General features: G+C 40.7%; 1 protein-coding gene across 3 annotated transcripts in view; it reads left to right on the plus strand.

Annotated features, from left to right (window-relative positions):
• HEATR5B (HEAT repeat containing 5B) overlaps positions 1–21,153 on the plus strand; it is a 100,291-nt gene that overhangs the window by 12,902 nt on the left and 66,236 nt on the right. Inside the window, exons 5-14 of one of the 3 annotated variants that reach the window (XM_089694196.1) lie at positions 140–289; positions 4,718–4,889; positions 5,954–6,111; positions 15,184–15,433; positions 15,604–15,759; positions 15,859–16,109; positions 16,639–16,750; positions 17,011–17,163; positions 17,567–17,666; positions 20,385–20,494. In XM_089694196.1, the coding sequence (XP_089550322.1) occupies positions 140–289; positions 4,718–4,889; positions 5,954–6,111; positions 15,184–15,433; positions 15,604–15,759; positions 15,859–16,109; positions 16,639–16,750; positions 17,011–17,163; positions 17,567–17,666; positions 20,385–20,494 (1,612 nt within the window). The remainder of the gene's footprint in view (positions 1–139; positions 290–4,717; positions 4,890–5,953; positions 6,112–15,183; positions 15,434–15,603; positions 15,760–15,858; positions 16,110–16,638; positions 16,751–17,010; positions 17,164–17,566; positions 17,667–20,384; positions 20,495–21,153) is intronic. The other 2 variants (XM_089694197.1, XM_089694198.1) reach the window with 2 other exon arrangements.

Genomic DNA, 21,153 nt, shown 5'->3' on the forward strand with positions numbered 1-21,153 from the left:
TGACTGGGCTAAGCCCCACCTTTGTGTCTGCAACCTATGCAAAAAAGGACACCCATAATTACACTTTTTTACAGACCGTAATTAAAAGAGCTGTCTCTAACTTGATACATAATCAATGACTGGTCTTTCTTCTGTCAAGTCACAGGGTCGCAGTGAAATCTTGATGAGTTTGCAGAAAGTTCTGAGTGGCCTTGGAGGAGCTGCAGCTTCCAGCCACAGAGACATTTATAAGAATACTCGATCACTTTTGACAGACAGATCTATGGCTGTTCGATGTGCTGTAGCCAAGGTAATATTCTCATCTATTACAACAAGATGCACTTATTCTAGTTTCACCTGTCATTGTCATATACTTTTACAAAGTTTTTAATTTATGCTTTGCTTTTAGCCCACAGTACATTTAAGCAGGCTTGTATAGCCTGCGGATTTGCAAAACAAGTCAGTATTTCAAATGTATTTACACTGTTGGGCAAAGTGAGAAGTTTAGGAATTAACCTGTTGGTATGATCTGAGTAAACATTTCAAACCTAAAGATCTATTATATGTAATAAGCATTATTTTATAAACCATAACTCAGCATTTATCTTCTGTTTTTGCTTTTTTTATTACTGTTGATTCTGGTTTTGTAAGTACTATTACTTTAGTAAATGTTGGTGTTCTAGTATTATCAAATATTATATACTGCTTTCAGTAAATGGTTGTTTAGATCAATTGTTTATATGTATCCCTAGCATTAAAATATTTAAAGGCTAGGTTCACCTTTATCAAAATAATAGTATATGCATATTTTTTTTTTTTTTGCTGTTAAAAAAAAAAGTGCATTTGTTTATTTTTCTACAGGTGTCTACAACATATTGCACCTGCAATCAGTGTATTGCAGGTGCAGTGTCTGGCTCCTTAACCCTCCGTTAACATCAAGCCCGACTTTGAAATTGCACGACTTAAAGTGAAGTCGGGGGACCCGCTGATTTCAGGTACGATTTGCAAGTCATCTGATACAGATGTCTATGCAAATTGCACCAAAAGTAGTGCATGTATTACTTTTGAAATCGGTGTGGCTCCGACCAAGTCGTAACCACACCGATATGACTTCTCCAATTGCGGACAATAGGGCGCAATTGGGCATGCAATTTGCAAGTTGCAGGGCATGCAAATCTCAAGCAAGTCGCATCCAGTGTGAACCAGGGCTTACTCTTCCTCCAGCTTTTTGTCTATACCTCTGTACAAGCTTTCAGTTTGAAAGCTGGAGGGAGTGTAATATGTAAATAGGATGTTTGATGCTTGAAGAGCCCAAAGCAACAGGGCGGTAGATAATTTTCTTTTCCGGGAGGGTGGGTTCAGCTCTCTCAAATTCTTAGCAGCGCTGCAAAAATTATCCCCCTGTTACATTCAGCAGGCAGTACTACCTGCTTAACACAATCCATTCAACTGAATAGGGGCATCCTGCAAGCACACAGTGCATGTGGTTGCATCACTCTAGTGCAGAGTTTAAGGGGCTATATAAAAGGAGTTCCATTTTCACCTGGGTCTTTCTTCAGGGGTTCACAAGCTTCGGCCGGTTGAATAGCTGAGCTGCAGTGATGTCACTCCTGCACATGTGCACGGAAGCCATAGCCATGGCACAGCTCTGAATGGATTGCACTGTCCATTCAGAGCTCTGTGCGCATGTGCCACTGATGTCAACGGCTGCAGAAGTAGTGAACATATAGGTATTATAGGTTTACCTGTAGGTATAAATCAAAAATCAGACTTTACTACCACTTTAAAGGTAAAAAAATGTTCCCCTCTTCCTCCTAAGAACCCCTCCCAGCAAAGATTGCCATTGCAAAACACTTCCCTCCTTCAAATATCCCCACAAAAATAACCGCCTGTTTTTCCTAACCCACCCCCCAAAGCAAAAATATCTTCCTCAATTAACACCCCCCCAGCGGACCTGTGGCTGGCAGATCACTCCTCAACTCTGGCTGGCTGCTCCTGCTGTACTCAGGGCTGGTGCATGAATTTTTGTCTACTTAGGCAAAAGTGCATTTTGGCTCCCTGTCCATCCCACACCCCCTCCCCACACCATGCTCCTGCCACACCCACCATTTTGACAGGAGGGCATGATGATGAGAGGGGTATGGGGAGAGTGTCACAGGAGGGGGGCATTGTCACAGGAGTGGGGCAGTGTCACAGGAGGGAGCAGTGTCACTCACTCACATACACTGTGGAAGTACTAGTCCTCCCAGATCACTCTTGTTCTGCAGCGGTTCCTCCAGATGGTGTCCGTGTAGAGCAGCGGTTCTCAACCTGTGGGTCGCGACCCCTTTGGGGGTCGAATAACCCTTTCACAGGGGTATCCTAAGACCATCGGAAAACACATATTTCCGATGGTCATAGGAACCGAGACACCGCTCCTCTATAAGTCTCCAGGCGGGTGCGCCCACATGCAGATACGTCCACATTTCCCTGGACGCGATGTGTGCGCGGGATGACATGCCGCCCCTGTCATCTGGCCACATCCCCGGGAACAGCTCCGCCTCCTCGCCAGCGATTGGCCGCCGGAACTGTAACTCAGGAGAGGCACACAGGCGGCGAGGTGGAGCCGAGCAGCAGCACGAAGATCAAAGAAGATCGAGCAAGGGAGCGGCCGGAGAAGGAAGACAGCTGACAGGTAAGTGTCTGTAGCGTGCAGATGGTGCTGCTGGCTGTAGATGGGAGAGGGAGGGAGCGAGCCCAGGCTGGAGCAGGAGTCAGCAAGTTAGGTATCATTGGTGTCACTAGGAGGAATAGTGCCCCATCATTGGTGTCACTGATACCAATGATGGGGCACTATTCCTCCCACTGACACCAGCGATGCGGCACTATTCCTCCCCCCACTGACACCAACGATGGGGCACAATTCCCCCCCACACTAGTATCAATGATGGGGCACTATCCCCCCCCCCCCCCCACTGACACCAATTATGGGGCACTATTCCTCCCACACTGACACCAATGATGGGGAACTATTCTTCCCACTGATACCAACGATGGGGCACTATTCCTCCCACTGACATCAGTGATGTGGCACTACTCCTCTCACTGACACCAATGATGTGGCACTACTCCTCCCACTGCAAAATTACAGTTATGAAGTAGCAACAAAAATAATTTTATGGTTGGGGGTCACCACAACATGAGGAACTGTATTAAAGGGTCGCCAATGGTGTAGAGGATCTGGTGCCAGGAAAAGTAGCTGTGTCCCAGGCAGGCAGTAGATCTGCGGCAGCAGCTGCAGCACAGAGGGGCGGGGGGGGGGCTCCTCCACCATGAAAGCAGGAACATATTGCAACAAATGTCACCGATTTTTATCTATTGGCTAATACAAAAACACCTAAACTCCAAAATGCAGGAAATTGCTGAGATAAAACACGCGGAAATACGACTCTGAGGTCTGAATGCAGCCTAACTGGTCTACAAGCACGGTGATCAGCGCTGCGTAAATTGATGGTGCTATATAAGTACCTGAAATAAATAAATAAAATCTACGTGGGGGCACATGGGACTTACAGTTCGTTCATTCATTCACAGATCCCTGTGAATAAATTATGCGGCATAGCCCCGCACAGCCGCTTTGATCTTAAAATGTGACAGCTGCTGTGGGGGAGAAGAACCCCCTCCATTGTCACAGGAAAAGGGGGGTTCTGAACATGTTACACTTTAACACCTTCCCGCCCGACCTATAGCAGATTGATGGCCGGGCGGGACACTCGCCGTTGTGACTGGGCGTCATATGACATCCTGTCAAAACGAACCACTAACACGGCCGTGGGGCCATGCGGTACACAGCCTATGATATATCACTACATCGGCCCGTTGCCAGTGTCATGTGACCGCTGTGACCAATCACAGCAGATGACATGTCAATTGTATGCAATGGATGGCTTCCTGTCATGCCATCCATTCTATACAATTATGTTGTTCACTGTGACTGGTCAAGGCAGTTACATGATACAGACGGCCAATTACAGCCCATCTGTATCATGGGATCAGCTTTGCCTAATCACAACAAAAGACTGAATGAATCAGTTTCATTCACTAACAATGATTGCAAATATCATTGAAATGCATTGGTATTCGCAATCATAATGTGTTAAAAAAAAAAATAATAATCCTGATCACTTGCCCAGATTAGTTCAATATTAGTATGGTAACATTGTATTGCTTTTGTCACAGTGTGCTGAAAAATAAAATTGTAAAAAAAAATTAAAAATGTAATAAAACAAAATTATGTAAATAATTATGCAAAATTTTGTAACCGAAACAAAGAAAAGTGCATTTTTTTTCAAAAGTTTCAGGTGTTTTTTGTTTTATTTAACAAAAAATAAAAAACTCGGTGATTAAATACCACCAGAAAGCTCTACTTGTGTGAAAAAAATTGTACAAATTTCATATGGGTACAGTGTTGCATGACCGCGCAAGCTTTGTCATTCAAAGTGCGACAGCGCTGAAAGCTGAAAATTGGACTGGGCAGGAAGGGGGTATAAGTGCCCGGTATTGAAGTGGTTAAATATGGATGTAACATGTTCAAAAGTTGAACTTATCCTGCACAAGAGCCAATGTTTTGTTTTGTTTTTTTTTTTTTACTTTTTTTTTCTTAGGTTCAAGTGTGTGGTATATCATAGCTCTTTGTATAGAAATGTGGAAATTACAGATTATTTGTCAAGGTAATAAACTTTAAATTCACACCCTACAGTGCTTGTTGGAGCTTCAGAGTGAAGCTGTATTTATGTGGACAGCAGAGCTTGAGAATGTTGCAACACTATGTTTCAAGGCCCTGGAAGGCTCCAACTATGGAGTCAGAGTTGCGGTATCTAAACTCCTGGGAACGGTTATGGCAACTGCACTGATGCCAAAACAGGCAGCAGGTAAGTCTTATTGAAATCCTTCTCTGCTAACTAAAATCAGTATGTAACTATTGCAGTTGTCGGCTTATAATACAACAAACTGTTTCCATAACGGCAAATATCCAGTCATATGTGGTAGTTTTTTGTTTTTTTTATTGTTAAATTGTGATTATATACCTGCGACTATATTATGGTAATTTGATAAATCTAAAAAACTGCTGTATATGGGTTTGGAACATTACTTTACATCTGCTTGCAATAGTTCTAGTTAATAAAATAAACTTGTTGAGTAATAAACTCAATAAAGTGATAGCAGGCACCTCCTGCAGCGATTGCAGATTGTGGCCATGAAGTTCCAAAAGACTAGGGTGGGACCCAGGTTCCCAAATTTTTTTTGTCCAATATTTTGCAGTCCTGCTAATAATATCAGTGCTTTTCAAGGCATAACAATAATTGTAAAAGCTTTTCCCAAATTGTGAGGTGAGGGAGAAGTCTACGGTGCGTTACAGTTAGTATCTGAACTTATCGGGCCTATAAATTTCCCCTTATGTTTGTCCTGGCTATCTGAGGCACATACAGTGATTATTTATTATTTTTTTTGTCATGATATTTCTTCATCTGTATGCTTGTTAATTATTGGAATGTTGGCCAGAACAACTGTTAAATTTTTGATGTTGCTTTTTATTGTGAGATGTAGAATTGCTAAAAAACACTGTTTTACAAAATGTTTTTCCCTGATGTAGCCTCATCCACTTCCAGACTCACTTCAAGGTCTGTCGCATACACCATCAATCTCTAATGCAAATACTCTCATAGTAACTTATCAGCTTCTCCTTTCTACGTGGGGTGTTCAAGTCAAACCAGGACTTTTGAGTTTCTGTTATTAAAGAACAAATTTCAAGGAGTGGAAACTGCATTTATTTATTTATTTTACATACCACCCCCCCCGTTACTTTTATACACTTACTAGTTTTGTTTTCTGACTTTTTCTGTTTTAATCTGTTATCCGTAATCTAATTTTTTATGTATTTATGTGGCTTCATTACCACCGCTGTTTACATACTTTGTTTGTTTTGGAATATAAGTTATGCGTCAGAATGTGAAGAAAGCCACCTTAGAAGAGGTGCTGGAACTCATGGCTACAGGGTTTCTGCGAGGAGGATCTGGATTTTTGAAGAGTGGGGGAGAAATGCTGAAGGGAGGAGGATCAATCAGTCGGGAAGTAAGAGTTGGTGTGACACAGGTGAGTGCTTGTCTGTCTGTTTTTTTTGTTTGACTAATTTTGGTATTAAAGCCTACTACCATAATAACTAGTCCTAATTGGTTTTTATTCTGTAATTTTCACTTGTAAGTTATTGGTTTGAAAATGACTGTTCATTTTAAGCAACATTTTCTCTTTCTTTGCTCTAAGTTTCTACATTATTTTTTATGCCAGTGGCAGTGCACAACCTAGGCATACAGAGGAAGAGTGCTTTTATTTAGGCATAAAGAAGGAGGGTGCTTTGTTTACACCCTGTTCCAAATGATTATGCAAATTCTATTTAGGTGTCACAAAGATTAAATATTTTGTTTTTCAGTTGAACTCATGGATGGCATTGTGTGTCAGGGCTCTTTTGATCACTGAAAACAATCTCGGACACCTGTGATAATTAGATTGGCAGGTGAGCCCAATTTAAGGAAAAACTACTAAAGGAGGGTGTTCCACATTATTAAGCAGAGCACCATTTTCAAGCAATATGGGGAAGAAAAAGGATCTCTCTGCTGCCGAAAAGAGTGAAATAGTTCAATAGTTGGATGAGGTATGAAAACATTAGATATTTCACGAAAACTTAAGCGTGATCATCGCACTATTAAGAGATTTGTGCCTGATTCAGAGCACAGACTGGTTCATGCAGATAAAGGTACATTGGGGAAGATTTCTGCCAGATCCATGCATCGGATCAAGAGAGCAGCTGCTAAAATACCATTACATAGCAGCAAACAGATATTTGAAGCTGCTGGTGCCTCTGGAGTCCCACGGACATCAAGGTGTAGAGTCCTCCAGAGTCTTGCAACTGTGCATAAACCATCTATTCGGCCACCACTAACCAATGCCCACAAGCAGAAACGGCAGCATTGGGCAGAAAAATACATGAAGACTAATTTTCAAACAGTCCTGTTCACTGATGAGTGTCGTGCAACCCTTGATGGTCCAGATGAATGGAGTAGTGGATGGTTGGTGGACGGACACCCTGTTCCAACAAGGCTGCGACGTCAGCAAGTTGGTGGTGGAGTCATGTTTTGGGCCGGAATCATGGGAACAGAGCTGTTCGGCCCCTTTAGGGTCCCCGAAGGTGTAAAGATGACCTCTGCAAAGTATGTGGAGTTTATGACTGACCACTTTCTTCCCTGGTACAGAAGGAAGAACTATGTTTTCCGTATTAAAATCATCTTCATGCATGACGATGCACCATCTCATGCTGCAAAGAATACCTCTGCATCAATGGCTGCTATGGGGATAAAAGGAGAGAAAGTCATGGTGTGGCCTCCATCCTCCCCTGACCTCAATCCTACTGAGAACCTTTGGAGCATCCTCAAGCAAAAGATCTATGAGGGTGGGAGGCAGTTTACATCCAAACAGCAGCTGTGGGAGGCTATTCTGACATCTTGCAAACAAATTCAAGCAGAAACTGTCCAAAAACTCACAAGTTCAATGGATGCAAGACTTGTGAAGCTGCTATCAAATAAGGGGTCCTATGTTAAAATGTAACATGACCTGTTAAAATGTTTAAAAAGTTAAAATGTTGTTAAATGTTTGATTGAAATAGCTTTTGATTTCAGTAAATATGCTGCAAACACAACAAATGACAATTTTCAGTTCTTTACAACCTATAAAGTGTTTTGAAACGTACTGTGCGTAATAATTTGGAACAGTGCATTGTAAGTTTTTTTATGTTTAAAAAAAATTACTGTTATTAGGAGGTTTGTTCAATAAAATTTGAATTGTACTCTTAATAGTTGATAACATGAGAATTATGCTGACTGTTATTTACATCAATTATTTAGGTAAATGAGAAAAATATTATTTGCATAATAATTTGGAACAGGGTGTAGACAAACTGTTTGCAGGCTGCTTTACAAGCTAAATATAACCATAATATCTGTGATAATTTACTGTTTTAGAAAGAAAAACAGTAAGTCAATTAAAAAAAAAGAAAAAGTAAAGTGCTGGTGTGAAAAGCCTCCTTGGCTTTAATAGATTATGTAACAGATCTATCAGATAAGGCTATCCATGCAGGTATAGTTTTCTCTCATTCAGCTCACAAGCTAAACAAGATAAATCTGATAATACCATCCACGCTAAGCAGTGTGGATGAAAGAATCTTTGCCGCCAACTATTTTATTCCGGGTCCTGGCAATTGCTGGCTTACACTGACAGGGAGCACAGCTGCATTGTTTTTAATGCAGTGCTTCTCCCTGTCAGTTTCCAGCACACTCTTCCGGAGAGCAGAGCTTAGCTTTCCAGGACAGTGTGTTACAGTGAAGCGCATATTCCCCGCCACCTAGTGAAACACTCCCCTCACACAGTTAACCCTTTGATTGCCTAAAAATGTTAACCACTTCCTACCCAGTGCCATTAGTACAGTGTCTGTGCTTTTTTTTTTTTTGCACTGATCACTGTATTGGTGTCACTGGGGATGTCAGTGACCCCAAGTCAGTTCCCCCCCCCCCCCCCCAGTGTCAGAAAGTCCTCCACAGTCCCGCCGCCATAAGTTACTGATCGTCGCTATTATTAGTATATAAAAAAATAAATAAATCCAGTATCTATACCGCCATTTGTTATACACAATAAACCTCCATTGCTAGTATAGTGTCTGAACGGATCAATATCTTTGATCAGATCAGCACTATACCAGCGTTCTCATTAGTATCGCGTCCCCAGAAACACAGCATTAGCGGGATCAGCCCTGGCACCTGTCAGCACCTGCGTTTAGCCCTTACGCTTACCTCCCCTTTTCCCCCAGCAAGTGCAGTGTCAGTAGGTCACTGTCACTTGATACATTGCACACAAAACCGCAGTGCTCGCAGAATCAGTCCTGATCTTTGTTAGCATTTGCCGGTAAATTTTGATAACTCTCATATGCAGCAGAGTGCCAGTACTAGTGCCACGCTAACTTTTGGTGAACTGGCGAGCACTAGTGGCCTAGTACATCCTGGTCTTTCACATATCTCTTAGATTGTAAGCTCCCAGGATCAGGCCCTCCTAACCCTCTTGTATTGAACTGTATTGTTGCTGTTTTGTCTCCTGTTATATTGTAAAGCGCTGAGCAAACTGTTAGCGCTATATAAATCCTGTATAATAATAATAATACCAGCGAGTCCCATAAGTGCAGTACAAGCTGGTGCGGTGGCGAGCACAAGTATTGTCCCGCAGCAACCAAGAATTCGCACACAGGACCGTAGAGCCCCTAGTAAACTTCCGGATGTGCTTGCAAATCTAGATTGGCAGCCCACAAATTCTGCAGCACCCGTACTTCCCCCATTCACTGCCCAACCCAGAATTCAGGTGGAAACCGCAAATTTAACTACTCCCCTTGATTTTTTGGAGCTATTTTTCACGGAAGATCTGTATGCATTGATTGTGGATCAAAGCAATTTATATGCACAACAATTTAACATCACCAATCCAAATTCAAACCTTGCCAGACCAATCACATGGAAACCCATTACGGTTTCCGAATTTAAATTTTGTTTTGGGCCTAACCCTCAACATGGGCATTACCAAAAAATAATGAATTGTGGTTGTATTGGTCCACAGACCCGAGTCATCATGTGCCCGTGTTCTCTGCTGCCATGGCCAGACATAGATATGAGAGTATAATGTGTTTTATGCATTTCAACTACAATACACTCTGTCGTCCTAGGGGTGACCCTGAATATGACCGGCTTCATAAAATTCAGCCCCTCGTAAATCACCTTAACCAAAAATTTGCACGTCTATACTCCCCAGCAAAAAATCTGCGTTGATGAGCCCCTCATTAATTTTTCTGGCCGCCTTGCATTCAAACAATTTCTCCCCAGCAAGCGTGCCAGATATGGGGTCAAGATGTAGAAGACCTGTGAAAGGGCAACAGGCTATACATACAAATTTCAGCTTTACGAGGGAAAAGCCACCCGGATGCCCAGACTACGTGTGGAGCAGTGGCAAGATAGTTTGGGACTTGGTGTCATCCTTTTTCCATATGGGGTACCACTTATACATGGACAATTTTTATTCAAGCGTGCCACTATTTAGACATTTGTACAATCTAGGAACTGGCGCATGTGGCAAAGTGTGACCTAATGTGTGCCCACCATTAGAAGTGGGTGGATGCAGGGCAGAAGTTTCTAATGTTGGGCATGCCACACACTTTTTCTGGCAGAGATGTCTTCTCTTTTTTTTCATTCAGCCCACAGGCTGCATACAAAAAAAAAAAACATAGCATACATACCCAACAAGGATCAGCGATGTACTGATACATCCCTTGACTTTGAATGCTTATACCAGGATGGTGCCTACAGCTGCAGGCATCATCCTGGTATCGTTTTTTGCAACCGGCGATCGGCTTTCGTGGAAAAGCAATCCTAGTGGATATTTAGCTGCAGGATTGCTTTTACAAGCAGCAGGAGATGATGCCCCCGCTCCCCTGCTGCCTTCAACGGCCTTCTCGTGCAGTCCCGTGCCATTGGGGGAACCTGCAAATGCAGCCAGTGTTTCTGCCAGCTGACCATAGAGCTGATTGGAGACCAGAATGGTGCCAATCATCTCTATAGTCTAAGAAATCAGAAGCTACGTGCATTTCATCACTTCAGTTTCGTAGGATATAAACAGCACCATTTGTAAATTGGGAAAGCATCTGATCACACCGATCTTGGTTTGATTAGATAATCTAAGGACAGAGGAGAGATCTAGAGTCTGATGGACCCCAGATTTCTCAAAAAAGAATATATGACAATGCCCATTGAAGTTATAGGGGATATTTGCATTCCCTATGATAGCATTAAAAGTGATAAAAAAAAAAATGAAAGGGACAGTGTAAAAATAATTTAAAAAATCAAAACAACCCCCCCCCCAAAAAAAAACCTCGATCCCCCCACGTACACACATACCTGTGTGCGCAAGCGTTGACCCTGTGACGGTATGTAAACAGCGGTTGCACCATGCATGTGAGGTATCACCATGAACGTCAGATCAAGGGCAGTAATTCTAACATTAGACCTCCTCTGTAAATCTAAAATGGTAGCTTGTAAAGGCTTTTAAAACATTACATATGGATATTAAAAACATATGCAGTTTGTCGCCATTGCACGGGGCATGCGCAGTTTTAAATCATGTCATGTTTGGTATCTATTTACTCAGCATACCATCATCTTTTATATTTTAACAAATAACACTGTTCAACAGGTAAAAAGTTTTGGGCATAAAATTAGCTAATCTTACATAATTTTGGGGTGCTGAAAACGAAAATGACCCTAAAAAATGTTGATTGGCTCTAGTTTCCATGATATATTCACCCATCTAATGACGTAAGCCATTCAAAATTATGATGATTTGTTAAGGCAATGGACAAGAGTAAAGCAGGTTTCAAGTACCTGATTAGCAAATTTCCAGCACTTAGTGCTGCAAAAATAAATGAAGGAGTCTTTGTTGGGCCACAGATTCGTAAACTTATTCATGATGATGAGTTTCTTTCTCTGTTGCGTGGAAAGGAAAAGGCTGCCTGGACAGCATTTGTATCAGTGACATCAAATTTTCTTGGAAACAATAAAACACCAGACTACAAGAAAGTGGTAGAAAAACTCATCCAGACTTACAGAAATCTGGGTTGCAACATGTCTCTAAAAATTCATTTTCTACATTCGCATCTGGATTTTTTCCCACCAAACTGTGGAACAGTGAGTGATGAACACGGAGAGCGCTTCCATCAAGACATTGCAGCTATGGAAAGAAGATATCAAGGTAAATGGAGCCCATCAATGCTTGCTGACTATTGCTGGACAGTTGTAAGAGATAGCCCTTTCCTCGAATACAAGAGAAAAGCCAAGAGAAGCAAAACCGACACAAACTGAAGACAAAACTAGTGAGAATCCTAAGTATTAAAATGATTCAACTTAGCTTATGGCTATAAATTTTCTTGGTAATCCTATGCAATATATTATGCCATTTAGGCTTTGTTATGTAGTCAATATCACTTGCTTTATATTTGTGGAAAGACATCTATCTATATAATTATTGTGCATTATGTAGTCATTACGCCTATAGTAGAAAACTTTCCGTTTACAGAAAAACTAGAGCCAATTGACAAATTTCATTGTTATATTTGAACTCAGAATGTGAAATTCATTAAGAAATGGATCCTTTTGTTTCCAAAACTGGCAAAAAATAAAAATGTGTTGAACAGTGTAATTGGCCAATATATTGTTTTTTTTGTGCATTAAAAGTAAAAAAAGTGTTTGTTTTTTTTTTTTTTTTTTTCTTTGAAACATCGCTGCGCGAGTATTGTGTTACATAAAAAATTGTAGCACCCACCATTTTATTCACTAGGGTGTCTGCTTTAAAAAAAATATATAATGTTTTGGGTTTAAATTAATTTCCTAGCAAAAAATACTGATTTGTTTTCATGTGAACAAAAAGTGTCAGAAAAGGATTGATCTTCAGATGATTAGAAGAGTGAATGATGTGTGGCATAAACTTCTAATGCTGGGCATAAAATGCCCCCACCCCCCAAAACGACCCTTTTTTGGAAAGTAGACACCCCAAACTATTTTTTTACGACAAGTTTTTGGAAAATGACAAATTTTTTTCCTTTTTTTTTTTTTTTTTTTTCACAAAATTGTCACTTCAATGATTTACTTCTCACACTTGCTATGGGTATATGTGGACTGACTCCCCAAAATACATTCTGCTACTTCTTCCGAGTATGGGGGTACCACATGTGAGAGACGTTTTGGCAGTCTAGCCAAGTATAGGACCCCAAAATCCAATAAGCACGTTCAGGCTTTTAAAGGGCTTTATTTCCTCATTACACTTCCTTACTACCTATCAAAGTTTCGGAGGCCCTGAAATGCCAGGATAGCACCAACCCCCCAAATATCCCCTTTTTGAAAAGTAGACACCCCAAGGAATTTGATAAGAAGCATGGTGAGTATTTTGTAGATCTCGTTTGTTGCCACAAGTTTTTGGAAAATGAAGAAAAACAAAAACATATTTTTCTTTTCTTTTTTTATATTTCAAAACCTTGTGAGAAAAAATTAGATCTGCAAAATACTTACCATGCCTCTTTTTAAATTCCTTGGGGTATCTACTTTCCAAAAGTAAATAATTTGGGGGGGGGGGGGGGGGGGGGTTGGTGCTATCCTGGCATTTCAGGGCCTCCAAAACTGTGATAGGTAGTGTGGAAGTGAAATGAGGAAGTTACGTACCTTCAGGCTTTCAAAGTGCTCATTGGATTTCAGGCTCCTGTATGTGGCTAGGCTCCCAAAAAGTCTCACACATGTGGTATCCCCATACTCGTTAGAAGTAGCAGAATGTATTTTGGGGTGTATTTCCTAATATACCCATGGCTTGTGCGAGAAATAAATCATTTAAATGACAACTTTGTGTAAAAAAAAAAAAAAACAACGTTGACATTTTCCATAAACTTGTGGAAAAAAAATAAATCTTCCATGGACTCTCAGCAGATAGCTTAGGGTGTCTACTTTCCAAAAAGGGGTCATTTGGGGGTGTTTGTACTGTCCTGGTATTTTAGCACCTTAAGAAATGTGATAAGCAGTCAGAAAGTAAAAGCTGTGTAAATTTCATTATCAATACATAGTTTTTGGTTATTTTTTATGACCAAATTGAGAAAATATATATTTAAAAAAAAAAAAATGTTTTTTCTTTAAAACGTTTTTGTTTATAGTGCCAAAAATAAAAAGTGCACAGGTGATCAAAAAAAAGCTCTATTTGTGTGAAAAAAAGGACATAAATTTCATTTATGTACCTTATTGCATGACCGCGCAATTGTCTGTTAAACTAGTGCAGCGCTGTATAGCAAAACAATGGCGTGAAATGCAGTATCTATACCATAGTTTGTAGATACTATAACTTTCACACAAAGCAAACAATATACACTTATTGGGATTTTTTTTTACAAAAAACATGTAGCAGAATACATTTTGGCCTAAATTTATAACTAACTGTGAGTTTACTTTATATTTTTTTATAGCCGGAGGTAAAAAATATTGTTTTTCTTCAAAATTTTTGGTCTTTTTTTGTTTATAGTGCGAAAAATAAAAAGCGCACATGTGATCAAATACCGCCGTAAGTAAGCTCTATTTGTGTGGGAAAAAAAAGACATATTTTGTTTGGGTACAGCATTGCATGACCGCACAATTATCAGTTGAATTAGTGCAGCGCCAAGTAGCAAAAAGAGGCCTGGTCATTATGGGGGTAAATCCTTTAGAGGGCAAGTGGATAAACAGGGTCTTTGCTCCCTCTAGTGGACAGTCTGAAAACTGATCAACATTTTTTTATACTTGGATAGTGACTAATGAAACCATTGTATGTGTTTCTCAATATTTTAATCAATATATATTACCTACACTTTGTCTTTTGTAGCGATTAGGTATTGCTGAGCTACTGAACTGCTTTGGATTCGTTTTTTGTTTTTGTTTTTTCTGTTGCCGTTTGTGGAATCAATAAAGTACCACTTTTTACTCTTAGAACTCTTGTTTGGGGAGTTTACTTGAAATGCATCTGACTGGATGCAGTCACTCTTCAACTGACAATTTTTTAACCAGCTACTTTGATGTCAATTTGAAAAACTGACTTTTGTAGAGCCAGGTGATACCACCAAGGCCACCCAATGCTGGAATTTTGTTCAATTCAGCAGGAATTGTTTGAAATTTGAGGCACGTTTGGCAGGCTTTAGGTTCACGTCATAGTATGCAAACTGCTTTTTCAACTATCTGTGTGACTGTATAATGGAAGATGCTATTAATCTGTCCTCTGGCAGTCCAGTTATGGTTTTTCCTCAACTTTAAAAGTGTGCTTTTAATTTAATCAGTATTAAGACAAAAAAGTTGACCTGCAAGCCAATAGCTGTACACATCAGTAAAATACAGAAGGGTGGCAGCAATGGGGATGGGGCGTTACAAAAAAAAAAAGATTTTTGTGATGTCACACTTTTTTTTATTTAGCAATTTTCATTTGCAAGATGAAAGTAATGAATTGGAATGAATCTGAATTTAGGCTAAACAGAGAAACAAGTGATGATATTGTGATGGTGAAACATAACCTCCTTTCTCATTTTAGGCATATGTAGTCTTTGTCACTACTTTAGGAGGGCAGTGGCTGGAGCGCAATTTTGCCACTTTTCTTTCTCATGTTCTTGACCTAGTTTCACATCCACGAGCCACCCAAACACATGTAGAAGCTGTCTATTCTCGAAGATGTGTGTCATTTATTCTACGAGCCACAGTTGGTAGTTTGCTTGGTGAAAAGGCACAAAATGCAGCAGCTAAAGAGATCTGTCAGGCAATCGGCAAACAAATGAAATCTGTTGGTAAGATGTCTGTTTTATTTGTATTTAAATTTGTCTAGTAGTTAAGTGTTATTCTCGCTGCAATATCAATGCAATCTTCATGTATTTTAAGAAAAAAAGTTTCCTTTTTTTTTTAATTTCATATTTATTTTCTTAACGATGACCTGTTTCAATTGTTTTTTGTTTCACAGAAGCTGTCGTTAATGATGCTAATAACGAGAATAAAGTTGGTACTGCTGATGTATCTGCTAGTCAGCATGTAATGGTGTGTGCACTCCAGGAGCTGGGCAGTCTGGTGCAAAGCCTAAACTCCACTGCATCTCCTCTCATACAGGAACCCTCAATAGGTAATCACATAGTCTAAGTATATACCTATGTATATTTTATAATATGCAGTGATGTTTACAACCCATATTGTCTGATGTTTATTTTTGTTTGACCTCTAGGTTTACAGGATACTGTGACCTCTGTTCTCCTTCACCCCAGTATGGCTGCCAGGCTTGCTGCTGCATGGTGTTTACGCTGTGTTGCAGTAGCTCTACCATTTCAGTTGACTCCACTTCTTGACCGATGTGCAGAGAGGCTCAACAACCTAAAGAATTCCCCGGAAGCAGTCAGTGGCTACAGCTTTGCAATGGCAGCCCTTCTTGGAGGCGTGCACCAGTGTCCCTTGGGTATTCCTCACTCCAAAGGAAAGGTGAGAAGCAAAGGATATGTGTACAAATATCTATGGTAGTGTATTTGTTACTATTCATCCTTTTTAATATCCTAGCGCATTGGCAAAGATTTCTTCTTTGGTTTATTGCTGCCAGTTGCCTTAGTGTAAAATCTCGGACCTTAAATTATTATTCGTGTGATGGAACTTCTGTAAGATCACTTTCCCAGGACAAGCAGTGGCAAGAGGAATGGAGATTCTCACGCGTTCCCTTCCCTCCTTTATTCTTTTTGCCATTGCTTGTCTCGGAGAGTGTTCACAGCTGAGGCAAGCTGCGGCTATGAATTGACCGTTTCCTTCAAAGCTGTTGTCAGATTGGCCATGGCAGGTGGGGAGGGGGGCAGGTTGGTACTCTTACCTAGGCTTTGAAAGCCCTTAGAAACATGGGACAGTACTATATATACTTTGTTCCATAGGGGATGAACTGTAAAAAATGTGAACTTGTATATCTTCTTTAAATCATAACTGTATAATCAATTTTTTTTTTTAACATTTACTTTTCCTTTTACAGATGGTTGTCAGTATAGCTGAGGACTTACTTCGCACAGCATCACAAAATAGCAGACTGTCCCTGCAGCGTACTCAAGCTGGCTGGCTGCTTCTTGGAGCTCTAATGACATTAGGTATCAGATGATTCACAATAATTTGGTCTATTGGCAACCCTATGTATTAGTTGCCTATTTATTTGCATCTTCTTGGCTTGCATGTTTAAGTGGAATTTCTGTTGACAACTGATTCATATTACAAGTTTCTGTCAAACGAATCTGGTTCTTGCTTCCTAAAATGTGCAACAACTGTTTGTGTTTGTTTTTGTTAGAGATGATTAAAGCATGTAAGATTATTGCCAGCCAATTCTCTTATGTGATGCACTGCTAATAAACAGGTCCCTCGGTTGTGCGCTATCATCTTCCTAAGATGCTTCTGCTGTGGAGAAATGTATTTCCACGTTCCCTGAAGGAGCTGGAGGCTGAAAAAGCCAAAGGAGATGCTTTTACTTGGCAGGTTACTCTGGAAGGACGTGCTGGAGCACTTTGTGGTAAGAATCTATTATAAATGGGTTGCCAATATTATAGCACATTTTATCTTTTAGTTAAACTGCTAGCCCATGCTTGTTTAGTAGCTCTTTTGCTTTGTATAGTGAAATACATATTAACACATTTTTTCTTTTTTTATGTTTTTTTTTTTTTATTTTTAACATGTACAGATAGATAATTTGTCAGTGCTTAACCAGCATTATAAGAAAAATACATCAAAATAATTCTTAAGGCTATTTTTGTAGAAGCAGATTTATTATTTTATAGCATAAATGTGATCCTTAGTCAGCACTGGTGGTGAAGTGTGTGTGTGTGTGGGTGGGGGGGGGGGGGGGGTTGTTTGTTTTATATATTTAGAGATTGCGCATTTTGTCTTCCTGACATTACTTTATTTCATCTCTCTAGCTATGAGAAGCTTTGTGGCTCATTGTCCTGAACTGCTCACAGAGGATGTGATTAGGAAACTGATGACACCCATTGAATGTGCTATGACTATGATGTCTCAGTAAGTAGTGTTGCATTTTGTATTATATGTTTTAGAATGTAAGCTTCAGCTACTTAAGTCTTAAAGAGAAACTTAACTCAAAATAATATATGTAAATGTTCTGTTATAGGTGCAGTGGAGCACAGCTTAATCAGTGCTGGGCTTTCTGTGTCATTTGTGGTCCTGACAAAGCTCTATCGTCTGTCCATACTGTTGTGACAAGTCTGTAGTTGAGGCCAGTCATATCTATGAACCTGACACAAAAATACAATTTCCCTATCCGTTTTCTGGAAGCCGCAGTTTGAAGGCTCAACTCCAGCCAAGAGATCTTATTTAGTTTTTGATAGAGCAGGGGAGGTTTTTTATTGCTGTGTCTGTTGGGGAGATCTCTATTCACTTCCTGTACTGTCTCCAATTACAAAAGAATGAAAAACACATTTTTATTAACCGCTTCCTGTCCGCCCTATAGCAGAAGTAATGCTATAGGGTGGCACGGGTGCGTTAAATCACGTGTGTGTGTATATATACGTGATTTTGCAGTTTCGGGTAGGGGGTGCGTGAGCCCAAGTCCTGGATGGTGATTACTCGCTGCCGCCCGGTGACTGCCAAGCGTCTCTGATGGGGTGGGGGGAGGGAACTGTTTGTAAACAATATAATTATCTCCCCTGTTAGCTCCTGCACACTGCTTTGCATGGCTGTGCATGCAACAGCCATGCAAAGCAGTGTGCTTATAGTGAAGCACACACACAGGACACAATGTAAAACGGCACACAGTTAACCCTTTGATTGCCCCACATGTTAACCCCTTCCTGCCCAGTGCCATTAGTACAGTGTCAGTGCTTTTTATTAACACTGATCACTGTATTGGTGTCACTGTGGATGTCAGTGACACCAAGTGAGTTCCCCCCAGTGTCAGAATGCCTGCCGCAGTCCCGGTATAAGTCGCTGATCTCCGCCATTACTAGTAAAATTTAGAAAAAAAATCCCAGTGTGTATATATACCACCATTTGTAAACACTATAACTTTCACGTAAACCAAAGGCTTTTACACATATTGGAATTTTTTTTTTTTAGCAAAGACATGTATCGAATTTATTTTGGCCTAAATTTATGACCAAATTAGATTTTTTCAATTTTTTTACTGGACATGTTTAACCACTTGCCTACCGGGCACTTATACCCCCTTCCTGCCCAGGCCAGTTTTTAACTTTCAGCGCTGTCGCACTTTGAATGACAATTGTGCGGTCATGCAACACTGTACCCATATGAAAGTTTTAGCATTTGGTGGTATTTAATCGCCGCTGGATGTTTTATTTTTTGCACTATAAACAAAAGAGCAAAAAATTAAAAAAAAAAAAAAGTTTTTTTCTTTGTTTCTATTATAAAATTTTGCAAACAGGGAATTTTTCTCCTTCGGTGATGTGCATTGAGGCTGTACTGCTTGATAGGCAGCACTGATAGGCGGCACTGATATGCAATAATGATGGGCACTGCTGGGTGGCACTGACTGCTGGCACTACTCTGGACTGCTGGACGGCACTGATGGGTGGGTACTGCTGGGCACAGGTGGGTGGCACTACTTGGCACAGGTGGGTGGCACTGATGGGCACTTGTGGATGGCACAGGTGGGTGGCACTGCTGGGCACTGATCGTCAGGGCACTGATGATTGGTGCCAATCTGTCCTCTAACAATGGCTGGTTATCGGCATATGACGCCCTCCCAGAACTGGACAGCCACGTTGTAGCCGTCATTCGGCTATAGCACGGTTGGCAAGTGGTTAATAGCAAAAAGTCAAAAATATTGTTTTGGTTTTTTTTATAGCGCAAAAAATATAAACTGCACAGGCGATCAAATACCACCAAAAGAAGGCTCTGTTTGTAGGGGAAAAAGGATGTGAATTTCATTTGGGTGCAGCTTTGCATGACAGCGCAATTGTCAGATACAGTAACGTAGCGCCGTAATGCAAAAAATGGCCTGGTCAGGAAAGGGGGTAATTCCTCTAGAGGGCAAGTGGTTAAAGTGATGAAAGATTCAAACTTTTGTTTTTACTGCTCACTGTGGCTTGCTGTACCAGGAACAATCTCTACCCCCCTTTCTTGTCTTGGTGTTGGTGACAGGAAGTAAGGGAACATCTCCCTTACTCTGTGGTCAAAGATAGATAGAAATTTTAACTCTATCCAAACATAGAAAAAAAAAGTGGCGGGAATCATGGCTCATTCCACCACATATAGAGGAAAGCATTTTTATGTACTTTTTTTCGACGGTGATTTAAAGTGGTAGTATAGTCTGCTTTTCAACTTCTACCTACAGGGAAGCCTATAATAAGTCTTACCTGTAGGTACAGTAAATATCTCCTAAATTTGCAATGTTTAGGAGATATTCACTCTGAAGGGATGTCATACCCATGCCTTCCCTTCAGAGCTCTGTGCTGTAGCCTTTACTCCCACCTGCATGCGTGGGAATGATGACATAGCAGCTCGGCCATTAAAGAGGCCGAAGCGCGTGAACCCTGAAGGAAGATCGGGTGAAGGTGGAAGCACTGTCAGAGATGACAGCGCGCCCCTGGAGGGCTTCATTTAAAGGTAAGTGTGCCATTATGTGCTAGTATGCGGTGCATGCTAGCACATTATGGCTTAGACCACCCGAGGCCCACGTGTTTTTTTTTTTTCAATGATAAAGCTTACTACTGCTTTAATTGGTGTTTCTGTTTTTTTACCTTTCTACTTTCTTACTTCCAGCATTCTTTCTGTAATTAAAGCTCATGGTGCACACTTGAAGGCAAGTGCTGCGATGGTTCGTCTCAGGCTTTATGATATACTGGCTTTGTTACCTCCAAAGACCTATGAAGGTAAATGCTTCCAAAGTATTACCAACACTGTATGAGTAAAAATGTTTTCTCTGAGTGTGACGGGCAAGGCGTCAGACCCCAGCCCTTCTCACCAAACTCGTGACTGAAGGACTAGCCAATCTAAAACCACGCTGTCATGTGCGTAACAATGCCACACCCAGCTGCACCCTGCACACCGATGCTCCCGCTAATTGGACCACGATCGACGTACCGGCAGCCTGAATGCGATTGTTTTGGGTCAGGTTAATTACGCAATTAACCCTTCACACTGCCACCACCTCCTTTTTATACAGAGAAAGAGGAAACTCGGCAATACACTAGGATGATTGGTTAACCATCAGTACCCCGCTATCTCTACCGACCGGTTATACAGAGGGTTAAATACTCATAGTAGCGTTCTTTTTAGAGGCAGGGATTCGTAAATTGCAATTAAGAGCTATAGAAACAATTCAACACTTTTAGGAAGTAAGATTTATTACTAAAAGGTCAAAAGGGTGCAGTAGAAATATTTACAGAGAGAAGATGTAACATATATATACATACATACATACATACATACATATAAAGAGCACAGCAGACAGATAACAGAAAGAAGTTTAGGTAAATAAGTACTTGCCAAATACATGTCTGGGTTTAAGCAGTTTCAAGTCTGATGAGTT

Source organism: Staurois parvus, unplaced genomic scaffold (genome assembly GCF_062004578.1).
Source record: "Staurois parvus isolate SC_StPar_1 unplaced genomic scaffold, SC_StPar_1.0 ptg000655l, whole genome shotgun sequence".
Taxonomy (NCBI): Eukaryota; Metazoa; Chordata; class Amphibia; order Anura; family Ranidae; genus Staurois; species Staurois parvus.